This window comes from Panthera uncia (genome assembly GCF_023721935.1).
Source record: "Panthera uncia isolate 11264 chromosome A1 unlocalized genomic scaffold, Puncia_PCG_1.0 HiC_scaffold_16, whole genome shotgun sequence".
NCBI classification, from domain to species: Eukaryota; Metazoa; Chordata; class Mammalia; order Carnivora; family Felidae; genus Panthera; species Panthera uncia.
The window spans coordinates 4,105,749-4,128,931 of record NW_026057576.1 but is presented as its reverse complement, the minus strand read 5'-3'; the positions used below and the strand labels follow the sequence as shown (position 1 = coordinate 4,128,931).

General features: G+C 46.1%; 1 protein-coding gene across 4 annotated transcripts in view; it reads right to left on the bottom strand.

Moving 5' to 3' along the window:
* Positions 1-427: 427 nt before the first annotated feature.
* The window catches only part of TNFRSF19 (TNF receptor superfamily member 19), an 82,104-nt gene continuing 59,348 nt past the window's right edge, over positions 428-23,183 (bottom strand). For 2 of the 4 annotated variants that reach the window (XM_049646713.1, XM_049646714.1), the window contains exons 6-10: positions 11,348-11,512; positions 10,775-10,900; positions 6,624-6,726; positions 5,644-6,049; positions 428-1,429 (exon numbers count right to left, since the gene is read on the bottom strand). In XM_049646713.1, coding sequence (XP_049502670.1) covers positions 1,370-1,429; positions 5,644-6,049; positions 6,624-6,726; positions 10,775-10,900; positions 11,348-11,512 — 860 coding nt within the window. In that variant the 3' untranslated portion in view covers positions 428-1,369. Of the gene's footprint in view, positions 1,430-3,163; positions 3,212-5,643; positions 6,050-6,623; positions 6,727-10,774; positions 10,901-11,347; positions 11,513-23,183 lie in introns of all 4 variants that reach the window. The other 2 variants (XM_049646715.1, XM_049646716.1) reach the window with 2 other exon arrangements.

Sequence of the window (23,183 nt, the reverse complement as noted above, 5' to 3'; positions counted from 1 at the left end):
GGGCACAAAGAGTAACAGCAAACGAGCCATCCCCTGGTTCATGACTGAACTGGGTTCATTTCTATCTTAGGTGTAGAGAGAATTCTGGTGTGTAACTACCAAGCAGGTGAGGGATGGATGGGGTGCCAGAATGAAGCACTTAAACCCAGCCTCAGTGGCTGAGATAGGAGATCACGGTGGGAACGAAATGTACACGGTCGGAGGGAGCACCGTGGTACTTGGCCAGACTGCCTAAGGGGAATCACGAACTGTTCACCTACATGCCGTCTACAAATTGTGCTTTTTCTTTTTGTTCTACTAGGTAGTGCAGTCTCACGGGACTACCCGCACGGTGTTCCATCTTGGCGGCAGGGGAACCTGACATGTAGTTTCTAAAGCCCTTCGTGTCAGACAGGATGCGAAACAAACACACACAAAAAAACCACAACCCAACTCACAGGTGCAGAGAACAGACTGGTGGTTGTCAGAGGCAGGACACTGGCGGGTGAGGAGGATGGGAAGGAAAAAAAAAAGAACATTATCTTTACAAATACCACTTTTGTGTAAAGGACAGCTTCTGGATCTTTTGAGCCCAGTCACAGGGACAGAAGTAACAAATGCTTCCGACCGACTGATTTCCGCAGAAGTATGTTAATCAGTGCACACAAGTCTCTAGGATAGGTGTGCTCAGTGGTTTGCAAGGCGGGTAATCAGTGAAAAGACCACGTTCCCAGCCCGGGCCCTCTCGACACTGGGTCTAGCAGGGCCCCTGAGACCAGTGGCCGAGGTTACTCGTGTCGACTCCAGCAAAGACTTGCTCTCCTGATACCTAGTCGGGCCAGTTCACTTCACCTAACAGACCCATGATGTAGGCAGGTGGCGTGCAAGTCCGTTCTTACCTCCTAAACTAATCAGACGACGAAAACGTGAGCTTCCTCAAATACGCGCGCTCAGTTTGGAACCACTCTCCATAAAAACTAAGGAAACCAATCTGACGTTGACTTTTAACAGGGTAAGCGGCTATATGAAATTATTTCTGGAGAGCAAACGTCAGCGAAAACTTACACCCTGGGTCTTCCGTCTGGTAAGACCACATTCGCCATGCAAATACGCATGAATCCACTTCTGTTTCTTGTTACATGCTCATAATCTCGTAGGCTGCAAACTCAACCCATCAGTCTTTGAAGTCTCGCTTGTGGCATAGAAGCTTCTTGTTCAGGAAAGATGCAAAGTATCGTGAGTGCCTGGAGTCTTTGCTTGTTATTCCTTGACGTTTCGGCTTACAGCTGGTCTGGCTCAGAAGCAACTGGTTGAAAGGCTTAAAACGCCATCAGTTTGGTTCAGATTTATTTTCTTTCCCTCCAGAAGCCATGCAAGGTCCAGACAGTGCTCAGTCCGTAAGCCCAAGCGGAGGAGTAAGTGCCTGCTGGGTTCCATCCGGATTCTTCTCCTGCAGAAAGAAGCAAGTCCTTTAAGCTTCCCGAAACAGTAACAGAAGGAGAGCTTGAAAAACAACCTCACAAACGAAAGCTGCTAAACTGGAATCATTCAAAATTATTGTACGTGACTTTTAACTAGGAGTACACATGAACTTAATAACATATAGGCGAGCAGCTAATTCATGGTGTCTGAATATCCGGGTGTCCACGTATTCTGAGAATACAGTAAAGATTTTATAACAACTCACAGCCCCTCAGCATTTGCAAACAACACTGCAGAGGTGATCATGTGACCCACAGCCAACAACATGTATTAACACGTGATTCTTTGGCTGATTTCCAACACTATCCAAATATTTAAAGTTTGTTTCTGTGTCGTGTTCTTGTAAAGCATTTGTAGGTAAAGATGTTAGGATCTGTTAGTCCCTTCTTTAAAAGAACAAAGTTATTCTTTGCATTTAAAACTTCTGCTAAACCACTGGACAAAGTTTAGAGATGGTTTAGAAAGGATTCCTCTTCTAATGATCTTCCTGGAAGGCTCACACTCTTTCCAGGGTAGGTATCCTCAGCAAAGTGGCACCCTTAGATCTGTCCCTTATCCCAGAAGGGCAGCGACCTGACTTCTGGAGGGATCGGCCAACTGCACTTTACTGCAGTGAATAAAACCTTCCTTCTATGCTGTAACCTTTCATTCACTTATTTGCCACTATTTTGGCATTGGTGACCTATCAGGTACGTTTACAGGAGAACATTTTTTCCCCTGAGTTGAAGGACAGTACCTAGATGTAGAAACTTCTGAAAGAACTCTTAATAATATGAGATGGTTTCATCAAATATATCTATCAGTTAATATGACAGTAAGAACCACATTAACACTATTGTGGGAGGCAAATGTTAGTCATTTTGCCAATACGGAAAAGAAAAAGTTTAAAAGATTGAGCAGCCAGATCCTAGGTCATATCTTTTTTTTTTTTTAACCACTCCTTCTATTATTTTATGTTGACATTTCCAATGATGGCTAAAAACATCACCCCCAAAAAAGCTTTTCCTGTAGGTAAACAGCCTGGCCTCATTCTCCCAAGTATCCTAGCAACTGATGTCCCAAATATCTTAGTCTGTTCCTCTTCTGGGGAGGTGTGTTTGGGAAAATTTGATTAGAATTGAGTCATTCAGACTCAAGAAGGTTCTCACACCTATTTACTTTATCCTGCACCGTAACTATCATCATCAGATTCTGGGTGGTCTTAAACCACCCACAAGAAAGCTACTGTGTAAAAGTACAGTTTTTGGAAACAAATGCATCATGCCTTAGCAATCTGAGCCTCACACCAAGTACAGACAAAAGTGCCACTGTGCATTCTGTGGTATAGACGTGTATCCAACGGTCACGTCGCACGTCTTAACTTCCACAATGTTAAGTGTCAATTACATCTCAAGCTGAAGAAAAGGGGAGAACTGGGGCTAAAAAACTGAAAATATGAGTGAATTCCTAGATAAGAATTTCAAGTTCCATTGAAAAGATACAGAAATAAATCACTAAAGGGGGGAGGCTACAATGGCTACAGCTGTCCTTACGCGTTTTCCAAACAGGAATGCCGCGCTTTGCTGGATTACGAATGAGCCCATGGGCTCAAGGTGTTCAGTCGAGCTGACTAAACACAAACTCAAGGAGCCGGAAGTCCTCTGGTTCATAATACCAAGCTGCTGAACGAAAATTCTTTATGTGCAGTAAGGATGTTCCCTACCTTGGAGAATCAGCCTGGTAAGAGGAAATCCGAATTGCCTTCTGGAATCTAATGGATTGAACAAAAACAGAACTAGTTGAGCTAAATTCTTGATCGACCCTTGAAACTAAGAGACTTCTCTCCCAAAGATGCGCAGTTGTGTCTCCCTCCTGGTTGCTTTTGAAGATTAAGGTTCGCTCACTAAGCATCACACGTTCAGTAAGTGCAACCAAACATAAAGTGCTTTCCAGAACCTGGAAAAGATGATCTCTTAAATGGGCTCAAAGTATTGTTGTTGGTTTTGGTTATAGGGAGAAAACTGAAATGATTCACGTTTTAACAATTCCTTTCTTGAGTTCAGAATGTCTCGCTTATATTTACCAAATTATCCAGTGAGGGGACACATCTTGGAAAGCTAATAAAAACCTGTCATCACTAAATTACGTTGTGCAACCTGAACGGAATGTAACATTTTCCCATTCATTTTATACGTAATTATAACTTTCTTTTCATAATAATTTGGGTTGAAAGTATCTTTACGTAGATCACCATTACCTTGACAATTGTCTTTGAAAAGAAGTCAGTGCCATTATCTACACCAATCTTCTACACTAACCCATTTTACGTTCACGTAGCTGTAATAATAATGCTTACCAGCATCCCCCCACCTCACCAACAACAGAATCAGAAAAAAGGTAGAGAATGCTTTGGTTCTGACACCACTCGGCATCAAGACGCTTCACTCCTTAGTCTTCGAATTTACATCACAAAATTGGGTGTGAGCTACACAATAAGCTGAGCGGTACTTTCATTGGCTGGCAATGCTCTGGAAAACCCGCGGTAGTCACTGGGAGCACAATTCCAGCTACTCCGCCTCGCCCCTGGCAACAGATATGTGGGGAAAGGTAGCAGACATTTGCGAAGGTAACACAAGCAAGTTCATGATCAAAACCAATTGACCTGACGCACAAGAAACTCGGACATCTTGTAATTTTAACATTTTAAGACTCCCAAGACTCTTACTTTAGAGTACTTGGAAAGGGCATCCGACTGGGAAGTTGGGGTTAGTTGCTAAAGGGGCGGGGTCTCCTTCTCCAAGCTGTTCTCCGCCTCTGTCACCTGCTCTCGGGACCTGTTGCCTCCTTCGGGCGGCTGGGTGTGCTCAGCCCCGAAGGTTTGTGAGCCATGGGGTCCATTCTTGGGACCTGTGCAACTTGGCTAACTCTTAAGTCTTTTCTTATTATTATCACGGAAGTCCTAAAAATGATGGGACAGCTCAAAAGAACAAGGTCAGTAAACACCTTCCTCAGCTACAGAGGTATGTATTTTACATTTTAAATGCCTAATTGGTTTGCTTTTTCTTCCCTTATCTCTTCTGTATTTCCTTTATTTGGAGAGAAACCACCTTGTTTTTCTCCAAAGCCAGCAAGTGTTTCCTGCGTAGAATTCCCTGTAAATTCTCTATAGAATTTTTTTGGTAGTTCAGAAAAAAAAAAAAGTATTGCAGATTTAGATCAACATAACCTACGTGCTGTTCTTGAACACATCTCTATTCACACTTTGACTTTAGGCTGTGTCTAACGTAATTAGACAAGGACACATCACCTTGTGGGAAACAGAGGCACGCGTCTAGAGTGCACCCACGTGCCAGAGCATTTTTCCCACAGGCTGCGTGTGCAGGCAGGGCCTTGGGGGGCCTGGGAGCCTTGCTGGTGCTGTGATTCTGCCCTTTTTTTTGAAGGCGGGCATCATTTTTCCGGAAGACTATTCCAACAGCGTGCGTGCTTTCACGTTAGGGAAATGTGTGCAGACATCAAATCACGCTCGGGCAAGGCGACATCCTCGCCGAGGGGGAGAGCAGAGGTGGTGCCCGGGGATCCGTGATGCTTCTCTGCCTCCACCCTTGCAGCAGGCCTGAAAGCCCCATCTCCCTGCAGTCACCACCTCCCCGCAACCCTGATTTTAAACCCTTGGTTCTAGAAGGTTCATATGCAGTTATCTGGACCCAGATCACAACCGGCAATTTCCAACGAAACCGATCAAAGCAGAGCAATCTCGAACACAACAGTGAACGAGAGAAACTTTGAGAGATCCAAGTTCCCATCAGCCCGACGGTGAATGACGTGCATTTCAGTATTGGGAGTAAAGCATCACAGGGAAAATAAAGGTGAGGGGTGGTTTACAAGATGTTCCGAGACGGACTCCTCTCTCTCAGCCAGGAATGGAGCTAGGGGGTGCCGTGCTAAGTAGCTGGATTTATGAAGAGTAAGAGAACACAGCTGCTCAGTATGGCCTTGTAGGGTAGCTGTTAGTTAAACCAAGAAACGACTCCTGAAATTCAATTTAAAACACATTCTCCAAACAGACAAGAACAAGAAGTTCCGGAAGACGGAAAAACCTTCTCATCGGGTCCCCCCACGTTCTACGGTGAGAGGAATCCCATCCCTCGGGCCTGGCACGAGTCGATGCCACGTCCTTACTGAGACCAGCCACTGCCTTACCTGGAGGGACGTCTGAGCGGTCAGGCCGATCATGTCGCCGCTCTCCTGATGCAGCTGGCTTCTGGCAGGCAGTGTAGCCTGAGTTAGCACTGATTCCGTCAGTGAGCTGTGAGGTCTAGAGAAATCAGCGGCATCTGTCAAGTTTTCAGGACGAGCTTGAATTGGAACAGCTCCACCAACCGAATCCTGACGACTGTCTGAATCCGAGGAGAATGAGCAGTGGTTTTCCGGACTGAGAGGATGAACGTCTTCTCCAGTGAGTTCAGGATCAGAGTCACAAAAAGAGAGGTCGTCACCACAGACGGGGTTCTGCATCAGAGGCCAGGCATCGGAAAACTCGCCACAGATGGACCTTGAAAGGGACCCGAAGAAAGTGGGCATGGTCTCCCCCACCGGACCTGCGTGTCTGAACACACATTCAAAAGATCTGTAACTCTAGAGGGAGGAAAAAACACCACTACCGGGCAATACGCCGTCTCTGCTTCTAAGTTTTCTGGATGGAACAGCAACCGATTAGGTCAGACTTCTAGTGTTTCCTTTGCCATAAACTCGCTTCAGTGAACTTACTTTAACACTGAAGTTTCATACGTACTTCTAATCAAGATAGTTATTCTTAACCCGATGTCTAAAATATGGTTTCCTGGTCTTAACGGAGTTTCTTGATGGCTATTCTAAAATTCTAGGAGTAAATGACATGCTAACCATTACTTATGGATGACAGAAGTGTCACAGATCACGGACAGGAGAAAAAAATGAAATGAATGGAGCATAAAGTGTGAAGGACACTGCACTGGGCATCAGTAACCTTGAGAGACTTACTTATCTCTTGCCAAAGATTTGTCCCTCTCTGATGTCCAGAATGTCACGAATAACCTGCTTTAAATGATCTCTCGTAGTTTCGCGGGAAAACTGGCAAATCAGTAGAGCGCGTATTTGCACAAGGGGACATAGAATCAGACGGATTAAAAATACCGAGTTACCTCTCCTGAAGAGTGGTCTTGGAATGCACTCTACAGCCCAGAGTCACCCGGTCGATGCTGCAGGCCTCGTCACAGCACAGGGAGGGAATCAAGTGAACCGGCCCTGGGAAAGTCAGCGGAGGCGTGAGACACAAGGCGTTCTTCTGGCAACTTTAATACCAGTTCGACGTTGCTATGGGAAATCCGGCCACTTCCCCCCTTGGGTGACTTTTTTGGAGAAAGGAAATGTGAGGTTTAATTGTCTTCCTCTTTTGTTACCTTACAAAAATGACCGAGCACTTCTGTGAAGTACCTAGAGTAGCAGCCAAAGCCAGAGAGACCGGAAGTGGCATGGGGGGCGCCTGGGGCCGGGGGTGGGGCGCTGTTGTTTAACAGGGACAGAGTTTCAGTGTGGGAAGGGGAAGGGGTTCTGGAGGTGGGTGGTGGCGGGGGTGGCACAGCAGTGGGAGTGTCCTTAATGCCACCGAACTGAACACTTGAGTTTAGACTGATACATTTTATGTTATATATATTTTTTTCGTCTTGTATTACCCATATTTATATTCTTTCATTGCAGTTTAGCCCCAGTAGCACATATAGGTCTTGGGCCCTAGGATAAAATCAGCCATTTTATGGTACATATGTTTTACCACAAGAAAACGAGACTCGCGTGACGGTAGAAATAGCACGTTTCTGTTGAGTGGCCTGGCGGTACAGGACAGGGGCAAAGAGATGTTCCAGCCCTCTCACACACAGACACAGACACACACACACACACCACACACATCACACATACCCCACACACATCCACATCATACACACACACACACACACACACACACACACAATTATTTTTTTACTGGTGAGAATGTAACATAAGGAATAACTAGATGTATGTACACAGCTTTACAAGCCATTTTGTTCACTGAGGCAGCTTACATTTTTGGTTACAAAGATAATAGGAGTTTATTGAAGAAAAAAATTATTTTAGAAGAAGAGAGAGAGTATGAGTAGGGGAGATTGGTTGGGGGGGCGGAGAGAGAGAGAGAGAGAGAGAGAGAAAATCCTTTTTAATGTTTGTTTATTTTTGAGAGACTGACAGAGCATGAGCAAGGGAGGGGCAGAGAGACAGGGAGACCCGGAATCCGAAGCAGGCTCCAGGCTCCGAGCTGTCAGCACAGAGCCCGATGCGGGGCTCGAACTCACGAACCGTGAGATCACGACCTGAGCCGAAATCGAGTTGGACGCTCAACCGAATGAGTTACCCAGGTGCCCCACAGGAAAAAAAAAAAAAACTAAGAAGAGTGGGATTAGATAAGAAATTTACAAATAGAGATTACCCCATCCTATAAACTGGAAATGAACACTGTCAACATTTGGTGAACAGCCTTCTAGACTTCTAGTTACATACAAATATAATTCTGATTTTTATAGAACCACAAACATACTAAAGCATACAAAAAACACGCACATAGAAAAAGATGTGAAGAAATTATGTGTTTACATATATACATCTATACGTTTTTGCGTGTATCCAAAGTTTTCACGAGAAGTGACCTCTTTTATAAAAAGGAAAAAATATTGTGAAGTTACTGTTTTCCTTTTTTAAAACGAATGTTAAGTATTGACACGCAATTGCAAACCAGCACGCAGTAGGACAGATACCTGCACACCTTTGCCTAGACCTCTATCTGCGCATATGCTCCTCTGAGCACAGGGAACTCGCCCGGACCCACTGCCAATCAGCTCAGCAGGTCTGTGTCATGCTCACTGTGAGACGTTTCAAAATTATTTAAAAGTAAAAGGTACTGCCATTCCTTTTCGAAACGGCTGTTTCCTAGGGCTCAAGCAGTGAAAGTGCCAGATAAACCTGCAACTTACCTTGTGCCAGAAATTAAGAAAGCACCAAGAGAATAATCGGGACGTGTCAAGATGACACATGAGCCACCCTGAAGGGACTTCCACTGGCCTAGGCTAGGAAGTTGTGAGTGCCAAGGTAAGTAATGGTAGCAAAGGAGCATCAGCCATGGAAGAGGGTCCAGGAGTCCATGCTAATTCGTGTAAATAAATAAATAGGGAAGAAGAAGTTCTTTCTTACCATAGGAAACCAGCTAATGTGGAGAGAATGATGGAATTATGAAACCAGCATCATGGTAATGACTGATGCAGGTAAGAACCATCGGGCGATGCTAAACTCCGGGGTGAAAGTTTGGAGGGTAATGGGGTATTTACATGGTGTCAGAGAGTCTCCCAGGTATTTGTCAATTACACAGAGAACAACAAGAATTTTACAGCAGCGAAAACCTGGCCGATGCCACCTTAACGAAGGGACCCAAATGAACCTGACCGGGAATGGGGCGGCTGCACAAGCTGTGGCTCCTGATATGGGACACTGAGAAGGACACAGCATCGCCTCTGCGGTACTTGGGAATCCAGTCGTCTGGAAACAGACAAATACTGGCCTGTGTCCGTCAAAAAGAATGATGTCACAACACAAAGAAAGATTAAGGACCTGTGCCAGATTAAAATCAAGTAAAGAGGTTTGACAACTAAGTGCAACAAGGTTATCTGGGGTTTTCTTTTACTGTAAAGGACGTCTTTGGGACAATTATGAAAATCTGAATATGCTCTGCAGATTACACTGTAGCTTTGACTCAGTGCTGATCTCCTGATTTTAATAAGTGTGCTGTTCTGTAAGAGAACGTTCTTGCTCTTAGGAAAAGAATCACCGTAGCATTAAGGAGGAAAGGGATATCATATCTGCAACTGATTTTTAAGTGGAGATGAGAAAAATGTATACTTAGAAAAATGGTAAGGCAGCTGTGGAAATGAGATAAAATGTTAATATTTGGGGAATCTGGGCGAAGAGGGCGTGACAATTCTTTGTTCTATTCTTTCAGCATTTTTGTAAGTCTTAAATTACGGCAGAGTAAAAAGCTGAAAGGAAGAAGGCACTTGCACGAAAGCAGGAAACCCCAGTGAGCTGTACCAAACCCGGGCGTTAGCCGGGCGGATTCTCTCCAGGGTCGGCGTTCTGTTAAGATGGCACCAAGGCCATCTGCCTGTTTAATCTCTCTTCCCCAACAGAAGTGCAAAGGAGGCAGAGTTCGCACAAAGCTGCGTTTTATTACATTTCACATTTCAGTGCGTCTCTCAAGAAACGACTCCGGCGCCCCGACTCCAGCGGTCGTGGCCCAGTACGGTACCTGGGAACCCAGGGTTCTGGGTTCAGGGTTCTGTCTGGAGGGTCACCGGGCTATTGTCAGGAGCTGTCTAGGAGCCAACTATCTGTGCAGGCAAAGGCAAAAGCAGGTGCGCACACACCACGGAGAGGCCTATGTTTTTATTCCCACCCCCCTGCTACAACAGAAGACAGTAAGGAGCAAGGCCAAGCGAGTCTGTTGAAAACTTCTACGCCACACGTAGAAACCCGGACCTGCAGCTTCTTGGGAAGACAGACCGGACGGTTCCCGGAGTGTCAGCCGGTCTAAGTGGGAAACGCTCAGCTTAAGGATTGGCTCCAAGGCCATCGAGGTCTGTGGGAAACCCTGCCGTTCGTCTCCCTCCCTGCTGCTCTTTAAGAAATCCTGAAAGACATTCATGGACACCTCCAAGCTCGGCTTGAATCCACCAGCAAGACAGGATACACACTCCTACTCTACAAAAGGACCCTGTCAGTGGCTCCTGGGTGGCTCGGTCAGTTAAATGTCCGGCTTCGGCTTAGGTCATGATCTCGCGGTTCGTGAGTTCCAGCCCCACCTCGGGCTCTGTGCTGACAGCCCGTCGGCGCAGAGCCTGCCAAGGATCCCCTCGCCCCCTCTCTCTCTCGGCCCCTCCCCGGCTCGCGCTCTCTCAAAAATAAATAAACGTTTTGAAAAAAGGATTAACAGAAGGTTGACATTATTTTAACTCTGTTGACCCAAAACAATAAAGGCAAATTTGCTTTTCAAAGTTGCTGAGTAATTCTAGAATTTTAATGAGCTGCTTCTCTTCTTTTGAATACGTAGAAGGCTCAAAACACCAACATCGGGAGACAGAGAATAACTTAACAAGATTAGCTGTGCTTAGAAAACGAAGCAGAGCTCCTCAGCTGTGGGACAAACGGGGACAATTCTTTGCAGGGTGGGCGTCCCTGGGGTTCCCCTGACGGCCCCTTACCCGGCTGCACTTACCGCAGGTCTGGGCCGAGTCCCGGTGACATTTACAACACGGTCTGGGAGCAGATCCGCTGAGCTGAGGTCTGTCAAAACATGACAGTTCAGAACCGTTGTACTGAATGTCCTGTGCTCTCAGAGACCCTACAGGGGGCGAGAATTCGGTCAGTGGGGACCATTTCCTCCGTAAAGGAGCCCATGAACACCATATGCAGACATGCACCATTCTGGCTCTTGTCTTTCTGAAGAAAAAGGTGGCTAGCGTTCCCATCTAAAAATACTTCTCCTCACACGGAGACACAAATACGAAGCAATTTGTCAAAGCTCACGCCATAGAGTACTTCTGTTGCCAGAACGAAGACCGACTTCCATTTTTGCCTAGAGGCACGGGACACGGCCGCCTTTCCCACGTCCTTCTACAGCGGTGCCCCTGGGGGACCGGGTGGCTGTGAGCCCGTTTCCACGTGTGCTCTGTCCCTTTCACAGCTCTTGACCGTTGTCTTGGTCAAGGCCCTCGGGGAGGTTCGAGTGACCGCGACGATAAACACACTTCACCCAGATGCTAAGGAACAGACAGAGCTCAACACTCACAGCTGGGTTTCTTCTCCATGAACTGCCTCTTACAATAGATGACACAGAGGACGAGCAGGGCCAGCAGGACGGTGGCCAGGGCGCTGCAGATCACGGCCGCCAGGGCTGTGTCCCGCGGGCTGGAGGCCGTGGACGGGATCTTCACGAGGTTGACCTTGCTGGTACCTGGAAACCACAGGAAGGGGATCAGCAGGCTCTCGACAAGCCAGGAGACTCTGAGGTTTCCACCCGACGTGGTGGTTGCCTTTAATAATGGCCTCCGTGCAAGGTAAGGAAGAGCCCAGAACACAGGGGGAGGGATTTCCAGATGGCTCGAGCGTTCCCACCTCCCGGGTGACTTCTTTAAAACTACACCTCCTCCTGGTAGCCTTCCCGCAGCACTGTGGACACACAACCTTCAACACATCGTGTTGTCTGAATGTGCCTCTAGGCCCGCTGGGCCAGAGCTGTTGGGCAGCTGGAATTCTTCATCTTTCTGTGTCTCCCAGTAGTTGATGCAGAATTTGGCACATAGTAGGTATGTCACGATTGTTATTTAATTGGAACTGGACGACCTAGATTTTCAAACGGCCTGAATTAAGGCGTGCTTTTTGGGGCAACTTCAGGGAAAAGCAAGGAGCTAGAATGTTCACAACCTAATAATAACCCCCAACTTCTGAGACAGTAAATTTTTTTCATGCCTGGCTGTTAAATTACTGAACAACATCTAAATTTTGCAGGAAAAAAAACAATTCCTGTTATTATACTATGGTTGGGCAGCACTGTAATGTACGAAAGTGTCAATAAAGAGTTTTTATTTTAATTTTATTTTGTATGTTTATTTATTTTGAGAGAGAGAGCGTGAGGAGGGGAGGAGCACAGAGAGAGGGAGAGAGAGAGAATCCCAAGGAGGCCTGGCGTTGTCGTGCAGAGCCCGACAAGGGCTCGATCTCACAAACCGCCAGATCTTGACCTGAGCCGAAATCAAGATTTGATGCTTAACTGACTGGGCCACCCAGGCGCCCCGAGATTCTGCTTTAGAGGGTGGGACTGTGCCATGGTTAAGGGCTGAGATTCTGGAATCTCACTGCTTGGGTTAACCTCTGGATGTGCAACCTTGAGCCAATTACTCAATCTATTGGAGTCTCATGCACGCCTCTGCTCTCTGGAGGGGTTGCTAGTAACTGTCCCCCCTATTGAGAGGACAAAATGCATTATCAGGGAAAGCGTGTAGAACACGTCCTGTACGCAGTGCTCTAGAATCATTAGCTCTCGACTGCTATCATTATTAATGATGATAATAATTAGCACTCACAGTTTTAGGGCACGGGGATGAACAAACATCTCATGTAGTGCAGCCGCTTCGTAACTGAATTAACCGGACAAGAATCTGAGAGAGCCTGAAACCTACACAGAGGGGCAATTCCGCTTTCTCCTCCTCTGGGCACCTGACCCCTGAGTGAGGTGAGCCCTCATTCTGCCCCTTCAGATGCTCTCAGCTCCTTGGAGTCCCCCTGAGGCTGAGGGTTACTCCAGACCACTGCTGCCTGAGGGAAACTAACACGTGCCCCTCATGTTCGTTTAAGTTGTCTAGATGCCCTGTTAAAAAAAAAAAAAAGAAAAACAGGGGCGCCTGGGTGGCTCAGTCAGTCGAGCATCCGACTCTTGGTTCCGGCTCAGGTCATGATCTCACAGTCGGTGAGATCAAGCCCCACAGCGATGGAGCATACTGTCAGCACAGAGCCTGCTTGCGATGTTCTCTCTCCCTCTCTCTGCCCTTCCCTGTGCTCTCTCTCGTCTCTCGTTAAATAAATAAATAAACTAAAAAAAAAAAAAAGGTACGATTAATCTATTTTACCTAACCCAACATACCTTAACATATATGTATTCATGTATTCAATATAAAAATTGTTAGTGGCATCTTTTACGCGGTGTATTTTGTACAACAATGTCAAAGCCCAGTGTGCCTTCACATTGATACGCCCATCTCCGTTTGCACTAAGCACATTTCGGGTGCTCCATAGCCACGTACAGCTAATGGCTATCGTCTGGACATCAACACTCTAGACGTTAAGGGTTGGCGTCAGTATTTGTGCGGCATGGCCCCTAAAGGCAAGCCACCTCATCAGCTGGTAACTGTCTTTCTTTTTTTTTTTTTTAATGTTTATTTTTGAGAAAGAAAGAGAGGGAGAGCAAGCGTGAGCAGGGGAGGGGCAGAGAGGGGGGATGGTGGACAGAAGATCCGAAGCACTCCTCCCTGGCAGCAGCGAGCCCGATGCGGAGCTTGAGCTCACGAACGGTGAGATCATGACCTGAGCCAAAGTTGGACGGCTCAACCGACGGGGCCACCCAGGCGCCCCAGCTGGTACCTTTCTTCTGGTCCCTGGTTACACATCTGCCTTCCCCCATAAGATTGTTTTCCACTGTGTGACACTTGAGTGTAGAAAACAGAAACTTCTAGGTTTGTAATGTTGAATCATAAAAACATGATAGCAGGGTGATCATCTGAGAACACTGAATCTTGGTATTTCTAGGCTCAGTGACTCTGGGGCCACCCTGATAAAAGTTTCTTATTGCCCGGTGGAAGGCACCTAAGCTATATGGCTCGGGCTTGGATGATTAGGAATCATAGTCCAATCAGACATTTTAAAGGATGTTTGCTCATAAACATGTTTAATATTCCTACAAATACTTACCACTTACAGCCATACAGACACCCTATAGTAACCCAATAGCAGGTACTGAAGTTTATCCCACAGCAAAGTACATCCCTGACCCGACAGAGATGGAATCTGAATCTGAAACAGCCTCTGCGGGTGGACAGGTGCACAAGAGGGTGTACGAACACAGGAACCGCTGGACAAACCACCCTGACCAATCGATAACCGAACAGGAATTCGTATCCTACGCAAGGGACAGGGTAGGTGGCCTGCAGGGGAAGGGACCTGGGAGATTTGGCCCAAACGGTGAAGTGGTGGGAAACTGCCACCTTGCTTGTGCTTGTGCGCAAGGGGCTTGACTTCAGAGCGGGATCAGGTCCCCTCGCTTAGCCTCTTCATCACATAACACAGCTCCACACGACGCGGGGCTTTAGCAAGAGCTGTTGTCGGGATGAAACACGGCACGTGATTGGAGCTGAAGATCTCAAAGTTCCTAACTATGTAGTAACTGCCGAGTTAAGCGCATTGATTCATACGGTATTGGATATTCGGGAAAACCCTACTAAGACTTCAGGTTCCAGTGGAGCCCCTACCAGAACCTGCAAGTTCTTGCTTAACCTCCTTTAAAATATGTTACTCACCTCATTTGCCTTCACCTGACAGCAACTGTTTCCAACTTATAAACACGCTAAAGTGCCCCCGGTGGGGATTTTATTTTGAGTTTGGTGGTTGGTGACTCAGGATCTATTTTCCCCAAGCTAATCATAAAGGTCCTATGAATACATATCTTTCCACAGTAGGGCATTAATACTGTAATTTCAGTGACACTGAATTGCCATAATAACTCAGTAAGCCCCCTCGCTAACATTTCCCCGAAGATGAACAAGAAAAATACAGTAGTTTTGCCTCTCAGTGTTTGACATCGACGTAAGAAAAGGTATCCTGCTAACTCCGACACCCCCTCAGAGAGGTCTCCGTGGGAAGCAGGGCTCTGGAAACCACATTCTGGATTTCTGTTTATATGTCCAAGTTTATGACAACAGTTACAGCAAACAAGCCATTTTGTAGGACATGGGCTCATCCTTTTCAGTTCCATCATCACATATAGCAAAGCAGACGTAAAGGTGGACGTTGTGGGAGACTGGGCCGCACAGCGTTTGATTTAAGAACAACCCCAGGGGCGCCTGGGTGGCTCAGTCAGTTAAGCGTCTGACTCTTGAGTTCAGCTCAGGTCATGATCTCACCGTTGGTGAGTTTGAGCCCCGTGTGGGGCTCCGCACCTGGGATTCTCTTTCTCCCTCCATGTCTGCCCCTCCCCTACTTGCATTCTCTTTCCCTCTCTCTCTCAAAATAAATAAACTAAAAAAAAAAAAAAAAGAAGAACCCCAGAAACTCATTCACATAAGTTTCTGGTAAAAGTCTGTTTCCTTATCATTCTTTTTGAGTAGAGAAAAAAAAGGGGGGGAGGGGAGAAAGAGAGGGGGGCGTTTGGTACCAGTTATAGAAAGTGGTTTCTCTTACATTAAGTCCCGGTTAATTGAGATATTGCTGAGAAATTCTCAGGAAAGGCTTTATCTGCTACCAACTGAAAGTTTCGCTTTGCTGACCTGTGATTGCCACAATGATACTGAGATGAAAAGATTCTTTCCACCCGCGTGCCTTGACTACATTCCCGTCCACAGTTGACCAAGCGTACCGAATGCCTGTGAGGACTTTCACCCATGCCTTATTGGGATTCTGAAGAGTTGGGAACAGGAATGTCCACAGCCTTTGGAAAGTTTTAACTCTTCTGGAATACAAAGGCATCTCTTACCCTAATTAAGTTATTAAATTCCACTACCATCTTAGCACTACCTTCTGGCAATTTACTTCAGAGTGAGAACTGTTTTCTTAGCCGAAATTTTGCTCTACTGTTAGGTAACTGCAATTTCATATCTACATTTCCTTAGGCGTGCAGCTCAACTAACAGGCGCTGAGTATCTACCGTGAATAAGACATCCTACAAAGCATTAAATAAGCTGAAAGAGAATCTGAGTAGAAGAAAACGGAGGTCACCTATAAAGTCTGGCAAGGGTTTCTAGAGAAGTCCACGTTTACCCTCTCTGGAGTGCGACCAAGGTGCAAAACACCCAAGCCGCAGAGATACTCTGCCCGCACCCTACCCCCTACACAGCCTCAGAATGTAGCTGCAGAGACGCATATATATTGGAGAGATCTCTTCTCGGACTCTGACTACTCATGGAAAAGTCTTAGAAGAGGAACACTCCTCAGAAGCTGCAAATCGGGAACTCAAGTGCAGGCCGCCGACTTCCCCGAAATGTGCTTCTCAGACCTCTGGGTGCTTGTAGAACTCTGGACGCTGCTAATGCACCCCCGGTGACTTCACTCCCTTGACAACTGGGCAGAGCCGGGAAAGTGCGCGGACAACCTGTGTCTCCCAGATGAGAAAACCAAGACTTCAGGTAATTTGCCCAAGGTGCTACAGCAAAGCGGGGACAGCTCAGGAACTGGAGCCAGGCCTTGGGACCCTTGCTGGTGGACCACGCTGGTCTGTGGATGCAGGTAGCTTCTGAGTAACACATTCTCCCAGGGAAAGATGAAGCACAGTGTGGCTCGTGTCTGTGTGAAGGACGTGCTCTTGCCTGCAGGTTGAAACCAGCCGGGCCACGGAGGGATCGGGGGACTTTCTGAACAGCAGACCGTCCAGGCGTGCGTGAAGCCAGTTCCGCACGGACGCGTCTTCCCCCGAGAGAATATTTCAGGGCCCCTCGGCCTCAGTGTGGGTCTTGCAGGCGGGCACGTGGGGCGTCGGCTGGGCATCACTGAGGCGGGGAGGAGGGGAACTGAACCCGGGAAGGGTCGGAAGCATCAGGCTCGTGTGTGTGCTCCGTGAGGTCTCGTGTGCATTTCCGTGCTTCTTCCGTGCAGATGTCCCTACCTGCTTAACCACCCCAGCTTCCTAGTGGTCTGTTTAAAACCTGCGGAACAGAAGGTCCTTCTTCCCCGAGTACGTTCCTGACAAAGGGCCCTGCTCAGGGAGGGCTGGCTTGGGAGCAAGGAAACTGGTCTCCCCATTCCGGCTCTCACGGCTCTCCGCACTGGCTACAGACAAGACTCACCCCCTCTCTGAATCTCGGCTTCCTCCCAGGGAAGGGTCAGTGGCTGGTCACACAGACACCAGGATCCACCAGCAGGGAGGCCGAGGGCTCACTGAGAGTGTCTCTCGGGCCGGTTGAGTGCGGTGCTAGCTTCTGCGCACCCTCGGACACGTTCGCTATCACGAAAGTCCCGTGACCTATCTGCGGCCTGGCCGGTTTCTTCCCACGCGAAGGACCGTGGCCTTGACGTTAAAGAACAAGATGAAGCAGGATGCTGTATTTCCCTCCCCCGCATCTGTGTGTCCAGTCTGTGCGGCTTCCCTGAACTCTAGATTCATCTATCCAACAGCTTACTGGACATCTCTGCGCGGACAGAGATGCATCTCAGGCTCAAAACTGAGTCCAGAGCAAGACCTCTGACAACCTCCGACAGCCCCAACCCCCTCATTTCCTCCCACACCCCTCCCTCCCCACAGACCTTTCCGGCCCATCACTGCCGGTCCGCAAGGCTCGTCCTGGGCCGCACGGGTCACTCGGCTGCCCCTCTGCAAACATCACCCACTTAGCGAGGCTTCCCCACCGAGCCCTTTCAAACCGCAGTGCCTCCCCGCTCCGTGTTCCCTACCCCCCTTCTCTGCTTGCTTTTCCTTCCCACTACTTACTGCCATCTGACACTTGACGTATTTGTTTGATTCAGCATCCTTCTCCCCTCTGGCGGGGGTAACAGAACGTATCCTGCACCCCCAAACACACCCACCGGGGTTGGGCCCAGCAAGAGGCCACGTTTCCCAGCCTCCTTTGCAGCCAGATGATGCCCTATCTAAGTCAGAGCCAACAGGGAAGGGGGGCGATGGACAGAAGTGATCCGTCACTTCTGACGGAGGGACGAGCAGCTCGCCCCAGACATCGCCTTCACTGTGGGCTGGAAGCTGGATATGGCTGGACCGTGCCCAGTCTTGAGCCTACGGATGAAGGAGATATCCAAAGGCTGGCAAAGCGCTGGGGGCAGGCGGCCGGGCTCTGAATGACAGCCGCGAGGCGGGCCTGTGCCACCACCCAGAACCGGTTGCACGACCGCAGAGGTGGGAGAGGAACGTCTGTCTTACGCGGGCAGCGGTATTTTTGGGTCTCCTTCCACCCCCGGTGACGGTGCAGGTGCAGGCAGCTGGCGACACTGGGTGTGACGTTACTGTGACCACAGGTGGAAGCACAAGGGTTGCTCGGGGCTGGCGATACACAAACCTGGAAGATTGCTGAATGGATAGGAGACGACAGCTTCACCTTCTCCAGGCAGTTTTAATTAGCGCTCCAAGAATGGTCACAGAGGGGTCTTATTTTAGTTATTATATGCCAAGTGTCATCTGAAGTCAATCATACATATATAGTGATGACCAATTTGTAGTGAATTACCAAAGAAGCCAGCAAAGGGAAGGACCTTCGGGAGGCCAACCACCTCACCTTCCAGCGAAAGCCGCCTTGGTGCCGACTTTGGAAACTGATTCCGAGCTGAACCGGATAAAGGGAACAATTAGGCACTCCCATCTTTTTACCAAATCAAACGTACTCAGCTTACACTTTTTCGGGGCCCCGCCCCCTCACATTATGCAGAAGCGTGGAGAAAATGACACGCGCATCTAGAGAACTGTTGATGACAGGAACCCGTGATTATTTTCTAGAGACAGTTACCCGGCTTATCAACACTACAGGCCAAACGTCGTGTCTGCAGGGCAAACGCCTAGAGCGGGCCGGCCCCTTACCTACTCACGTTCGAAATGTCATAATAATCCTCTGCAGTGAGGGTTTGTTGATGAAGAAGGCTATACATCGCTATAAATATATGTATGCTTTTTCACTTCAAACAAATATTGGGTGGTTGGATCTAGATTTGAGCCTGGTTTATCTGACACTCAAATTTATGCTCGCTCGTTTTTTTTTTTGTAAATTATGCTATGCTTTCCCCAACCATTTAGAGCAAAAAATATATTACAGTGTGAAAGATTCTTGGCTCAAATTTTGTACAGACAAGTAAATTCTAGTTAATTGGCTAACTAACATATACAATATAACTTAACCTAATCCAAAACACAAACCTAGCTTCACAAATTCAAACTGTCTTGGGGCACCTGGGCGGGGCTCAGTTAAGCATCTGACTTTGGCTCAGGTCATGGTCTCGTGGTTCGTGAATTCAGGCCCCATGTCAGGCTCTATGCTGACAGCTCAGAGCCTGGAGCCTGCTTCCGATTCTGTGTCTCCCTCTCTCTGACTCTCTCCCACTCATGTTCTCTCTCTCTCTCTCTCTGTCTCTCTCAATAAAGATTAAAAAAAATGCAAACTGTCTTATCCCCAAGATTAAAGAGGCTATTGTTGCATTTTACTGCAGGGAAAAATAACTTATGACCTTTTTAAGCATTATTTTTTAAACTTTATTTTTAAGGTCTTTATGATATAATTAGATGAGTAGCAAATAGGTATAGTAGGGAAGAGCAAGTTGTAAACGAATTATGCTTTCTAAGTTCCATTTTCAAGATTTCACGAATACCTTGTGTTTCCATCAGAGGGTTTAGCACATGCAAATAAGACATTAGGTTTTCTGCCCTCTGACAGACAGGTCATTCCAGTTCCAAGGAAACAGTTCAGTTCATGGCTTTCTGTGCTCTCCTGTCATCACCAATAAAAATCCCACACCAAATGAAGGTTTAACGAGATTAAAGCCCAGTGAATCTATTTCTGGCAATGTTCTTAATTAAAAAAAAATGTACTAACAAAGAGCTCTTTGCAACGTTAACTGAGGCAAGGATACAGTTTTGGAGTGCAAGCTTTATATTGTTAATCTAAACTGGCTAAACAAAATTATCGTTGTTAACACTCAACATATGAATTCCAGATATACCACAAGAGTCGGCCACTAAACGAAAACAGTTGGATTTTTTTAATCCACTTTATACCAAGCGTTCGGACACTGGATAAATGTAAAAGAGTGAGACGTCATCACCTTTATTTATTTTTTTCATTTTAGACTTGGGTTTTAGAACTATGTGGTTTGTTTTGCAGTAACTGATGGGAATATTAGTCCAAAATGAGCTTTTTCTATGTGTTTCTATGTATGTATATTTAAACCGGACTGATTTTTTTTATTGTGGTAAAATATACATAACATTTACCGCTAGTGACATTGAATATATTCACAACATTGTGCAACTGTCACCACTAATTCCGGAACGTTTTCATCGCCTCAGAAGGAAACCCCATACCCCCTGAGTACTCAATCCCCATTCTCCTCTCTCTCTACTTCCTGGCAAGCGCTAATCTGCTTTCTGCCTCGATGAATTTTCCTATTCTGGATATTTCATATGGATGGAATCATGCAATATTATGTGGCCTTTTGTGTCTGGCTTCTCTCACTTAGCGTCATGTTTTCAAGGTTCAACCGTTTTGTATTATTATAAGAACTCCATTCCTTTCACACTCGAGTAACATTCCACGGTACGGACATACAGCTTTTGCTTATCCTTTCATCAGATAACGGACATTGGGGCTGTCTCTACCTTTTGGCTACTGTGAAGAATGCCGCCGTGAAGATTCACATATAAGCTTTTCCCATATGTTTTAAAACTTTTCACAAAGACGCATTGTTTTACATGCTATCAAGAGACACGTTATTATTACACTAAAGCATTAAGTCGATGAATGACTCAGGAAATAAAAGTATTTCCTGAGCAAGAACTAAGAGGACAGTGGAGGATGACGATGATGGAGAGTAGAGACACTGGTCAGGGTTAGTTCACGTAGGGAGGAGTTTGGATTCTATTCCAAGAATAATAGGATATAGTCAACAACAGCAGAATATATACTCTTCTCGAGTGTATGTGGAGTATTATCCAGGACAGAACATTTGTGAGGTCACAAAACTAGTTTCAATAAATTTTATAAGTTGAAATCATGTGGGGCTCCTGGGTGGCTCAGTCGGTTAAGCGCCCGACTTCAGCTCAGGTCATGATCTCACCAGTTCGTGGGTTCGAGCCCCACATTGGGCTCTGTGCTGACAGCTCAGAGCCTGGAACCTGCTTCGGATTCTGTGTCTCCCTCTCTCTCTGCCCCTCCCCCACTCATACTCTGTCTCTGTCTCTAAAAAATGAATAAACCTTAAAAATATTTTTTTAAAAAGTTGAAATCATACAAAGTCCCTTTTCTAATCACAACGGAATGAAACTAGAAATCACTAACAGAAGGAAAACTGGACAATTCACACATATGAAGAAATATACCCTTAAATAACCAGTAGGTTGAGGAAGAATTTGCAAAGGAAATTAGAAACATTCTTTGAGATGAACAAAAACAAAATCACAACATAACAAACCCTAAGGGATACAGCAAAAGCGATATTTAGAGGACAATTTCTAGCAGTAAATGTCCACATTGAAAAAGATCTAGGGGCACCTGGGTGGCTCAGTCGGTTAAGCGTCTGACTTCGGCTCAGGTCATGATCTCACAGTCTGTGAGTTCGAGCCCTATGTCAGGCTGTGTGCTGACAGCTCAGAGCCTGGAGCCTGCTTCGGATTCTGTGTGTCTGTCTCTCTCTCTCTGCTCCTCCCCTGCTCCTCTATGTCTCAAAAATAAATAAAAACATTTAAAAAAATTAAAAAAAAAAAGAAAAAGAAGATCTAAAGTCAATAACTTAACTTTCAGCTTTTAAGACATTAGAAAAAGAAGAGCAAATTAAATCAAAAGCAGGTGGAAGGAAATAATAAGGATCAGAGCAGAGATAAATGAAACGGAGAATAGAAAACAATACAGGGAATCAGTAAGCCCAACAGTTGATTCTTTGAAAAGATCAACGAAATTGACAAAAACTTCAGATGGACCAAAAAAAAAAAAAAAATGGAAAGGATTTAAGTGATTAAAATCAGAATTGAAAGGGAGGACACTGCTACGGAGTTTACAGAAATGAAAAGGAGTCTAAGACAATCCCGTGAATAGGCGTACACCAACACATTAAATAAACCAGATGAAAAGGACAATTCTTAGAAACGTACAAACCAACAAAGCCGAAACAGAAGGAATAGAAAATCAGAAGAGACCTATTAGAAGGAAATGGACTCAGAAATCAAAAACCTCCCCAAAAAGAAAAGCCCAAGACTGGATGGCTGCACTGGTGAATTCTACCAAGTATGTCTGTATGTATTTGTGATTTTTTTCTTTTGAGAGCGAGAGACTGCATGCACAAGAGAGGAAGGGGTACAGGGAGAGGGAGCGAGAGAATCCCAAGCAGGCTTCGTACTCAGTGCAGAGCCCGATGTGGGCCTTGATCTCACAACCTTGAGATCAAGACCTGACTGGAAACCAAGAGTTTAACCAACCGAGCCATCCAGGTGCCCCTCTACCAATCATTTAAAGAAGAATTCACAAAAATAAATAAATAATAAATAAATAAATAAATAAATAAATATAAATAAAAATAAGGAATTCACATCAGACCTTCTCAAACCATTCCATAAAGAAAAAGAGAGACTACTTCCAAACTTTCTACGAGTTCAGCATTACCCTGATAGCAAAGCTAGATAAAGGCACTACAAAGAAAGAAAACCACAGATCAAGATCCTTTATAAAGATAGACACAAAAACCCTCGACAAAATCACAGCAAATCAAATTCAGAGCATGTTGAAGGATCACACACCATGACCAGGTGGGATTTATCCCAGAAAGGCAGTGATGATTAATAAAGATCAGTCAGTGAAATACTTAATAACAAAATGAAAGGGAGAAAAAAAAAAAACAAACAACACTGATCATCTCAATTATGCTGAAAAAACACTGCATGAAATCCAACACCCTTTCATGATAAGAGTACTGAAAAAAGGGGCCCCTGGGTGGCTCAGTCTGTTGAGCGTCTGAATCTCGATTTCAGTTCAAGTCATGATCTCATGGTTTGTGGATCGAGCTCCGTGTCCTGCTCTGTGTGGACAGTGTGGAACCTGCTTGGGATTCTCTCTCTCCTCCCTCCCTCTCTGCCCCTCCCCTTGTGCACGTGCACTCTCTCTCAAAAACAAGTAAGGAAACATTTAAGAAAAAGTTTTTTAAAATACTGAATGAATTAGGAA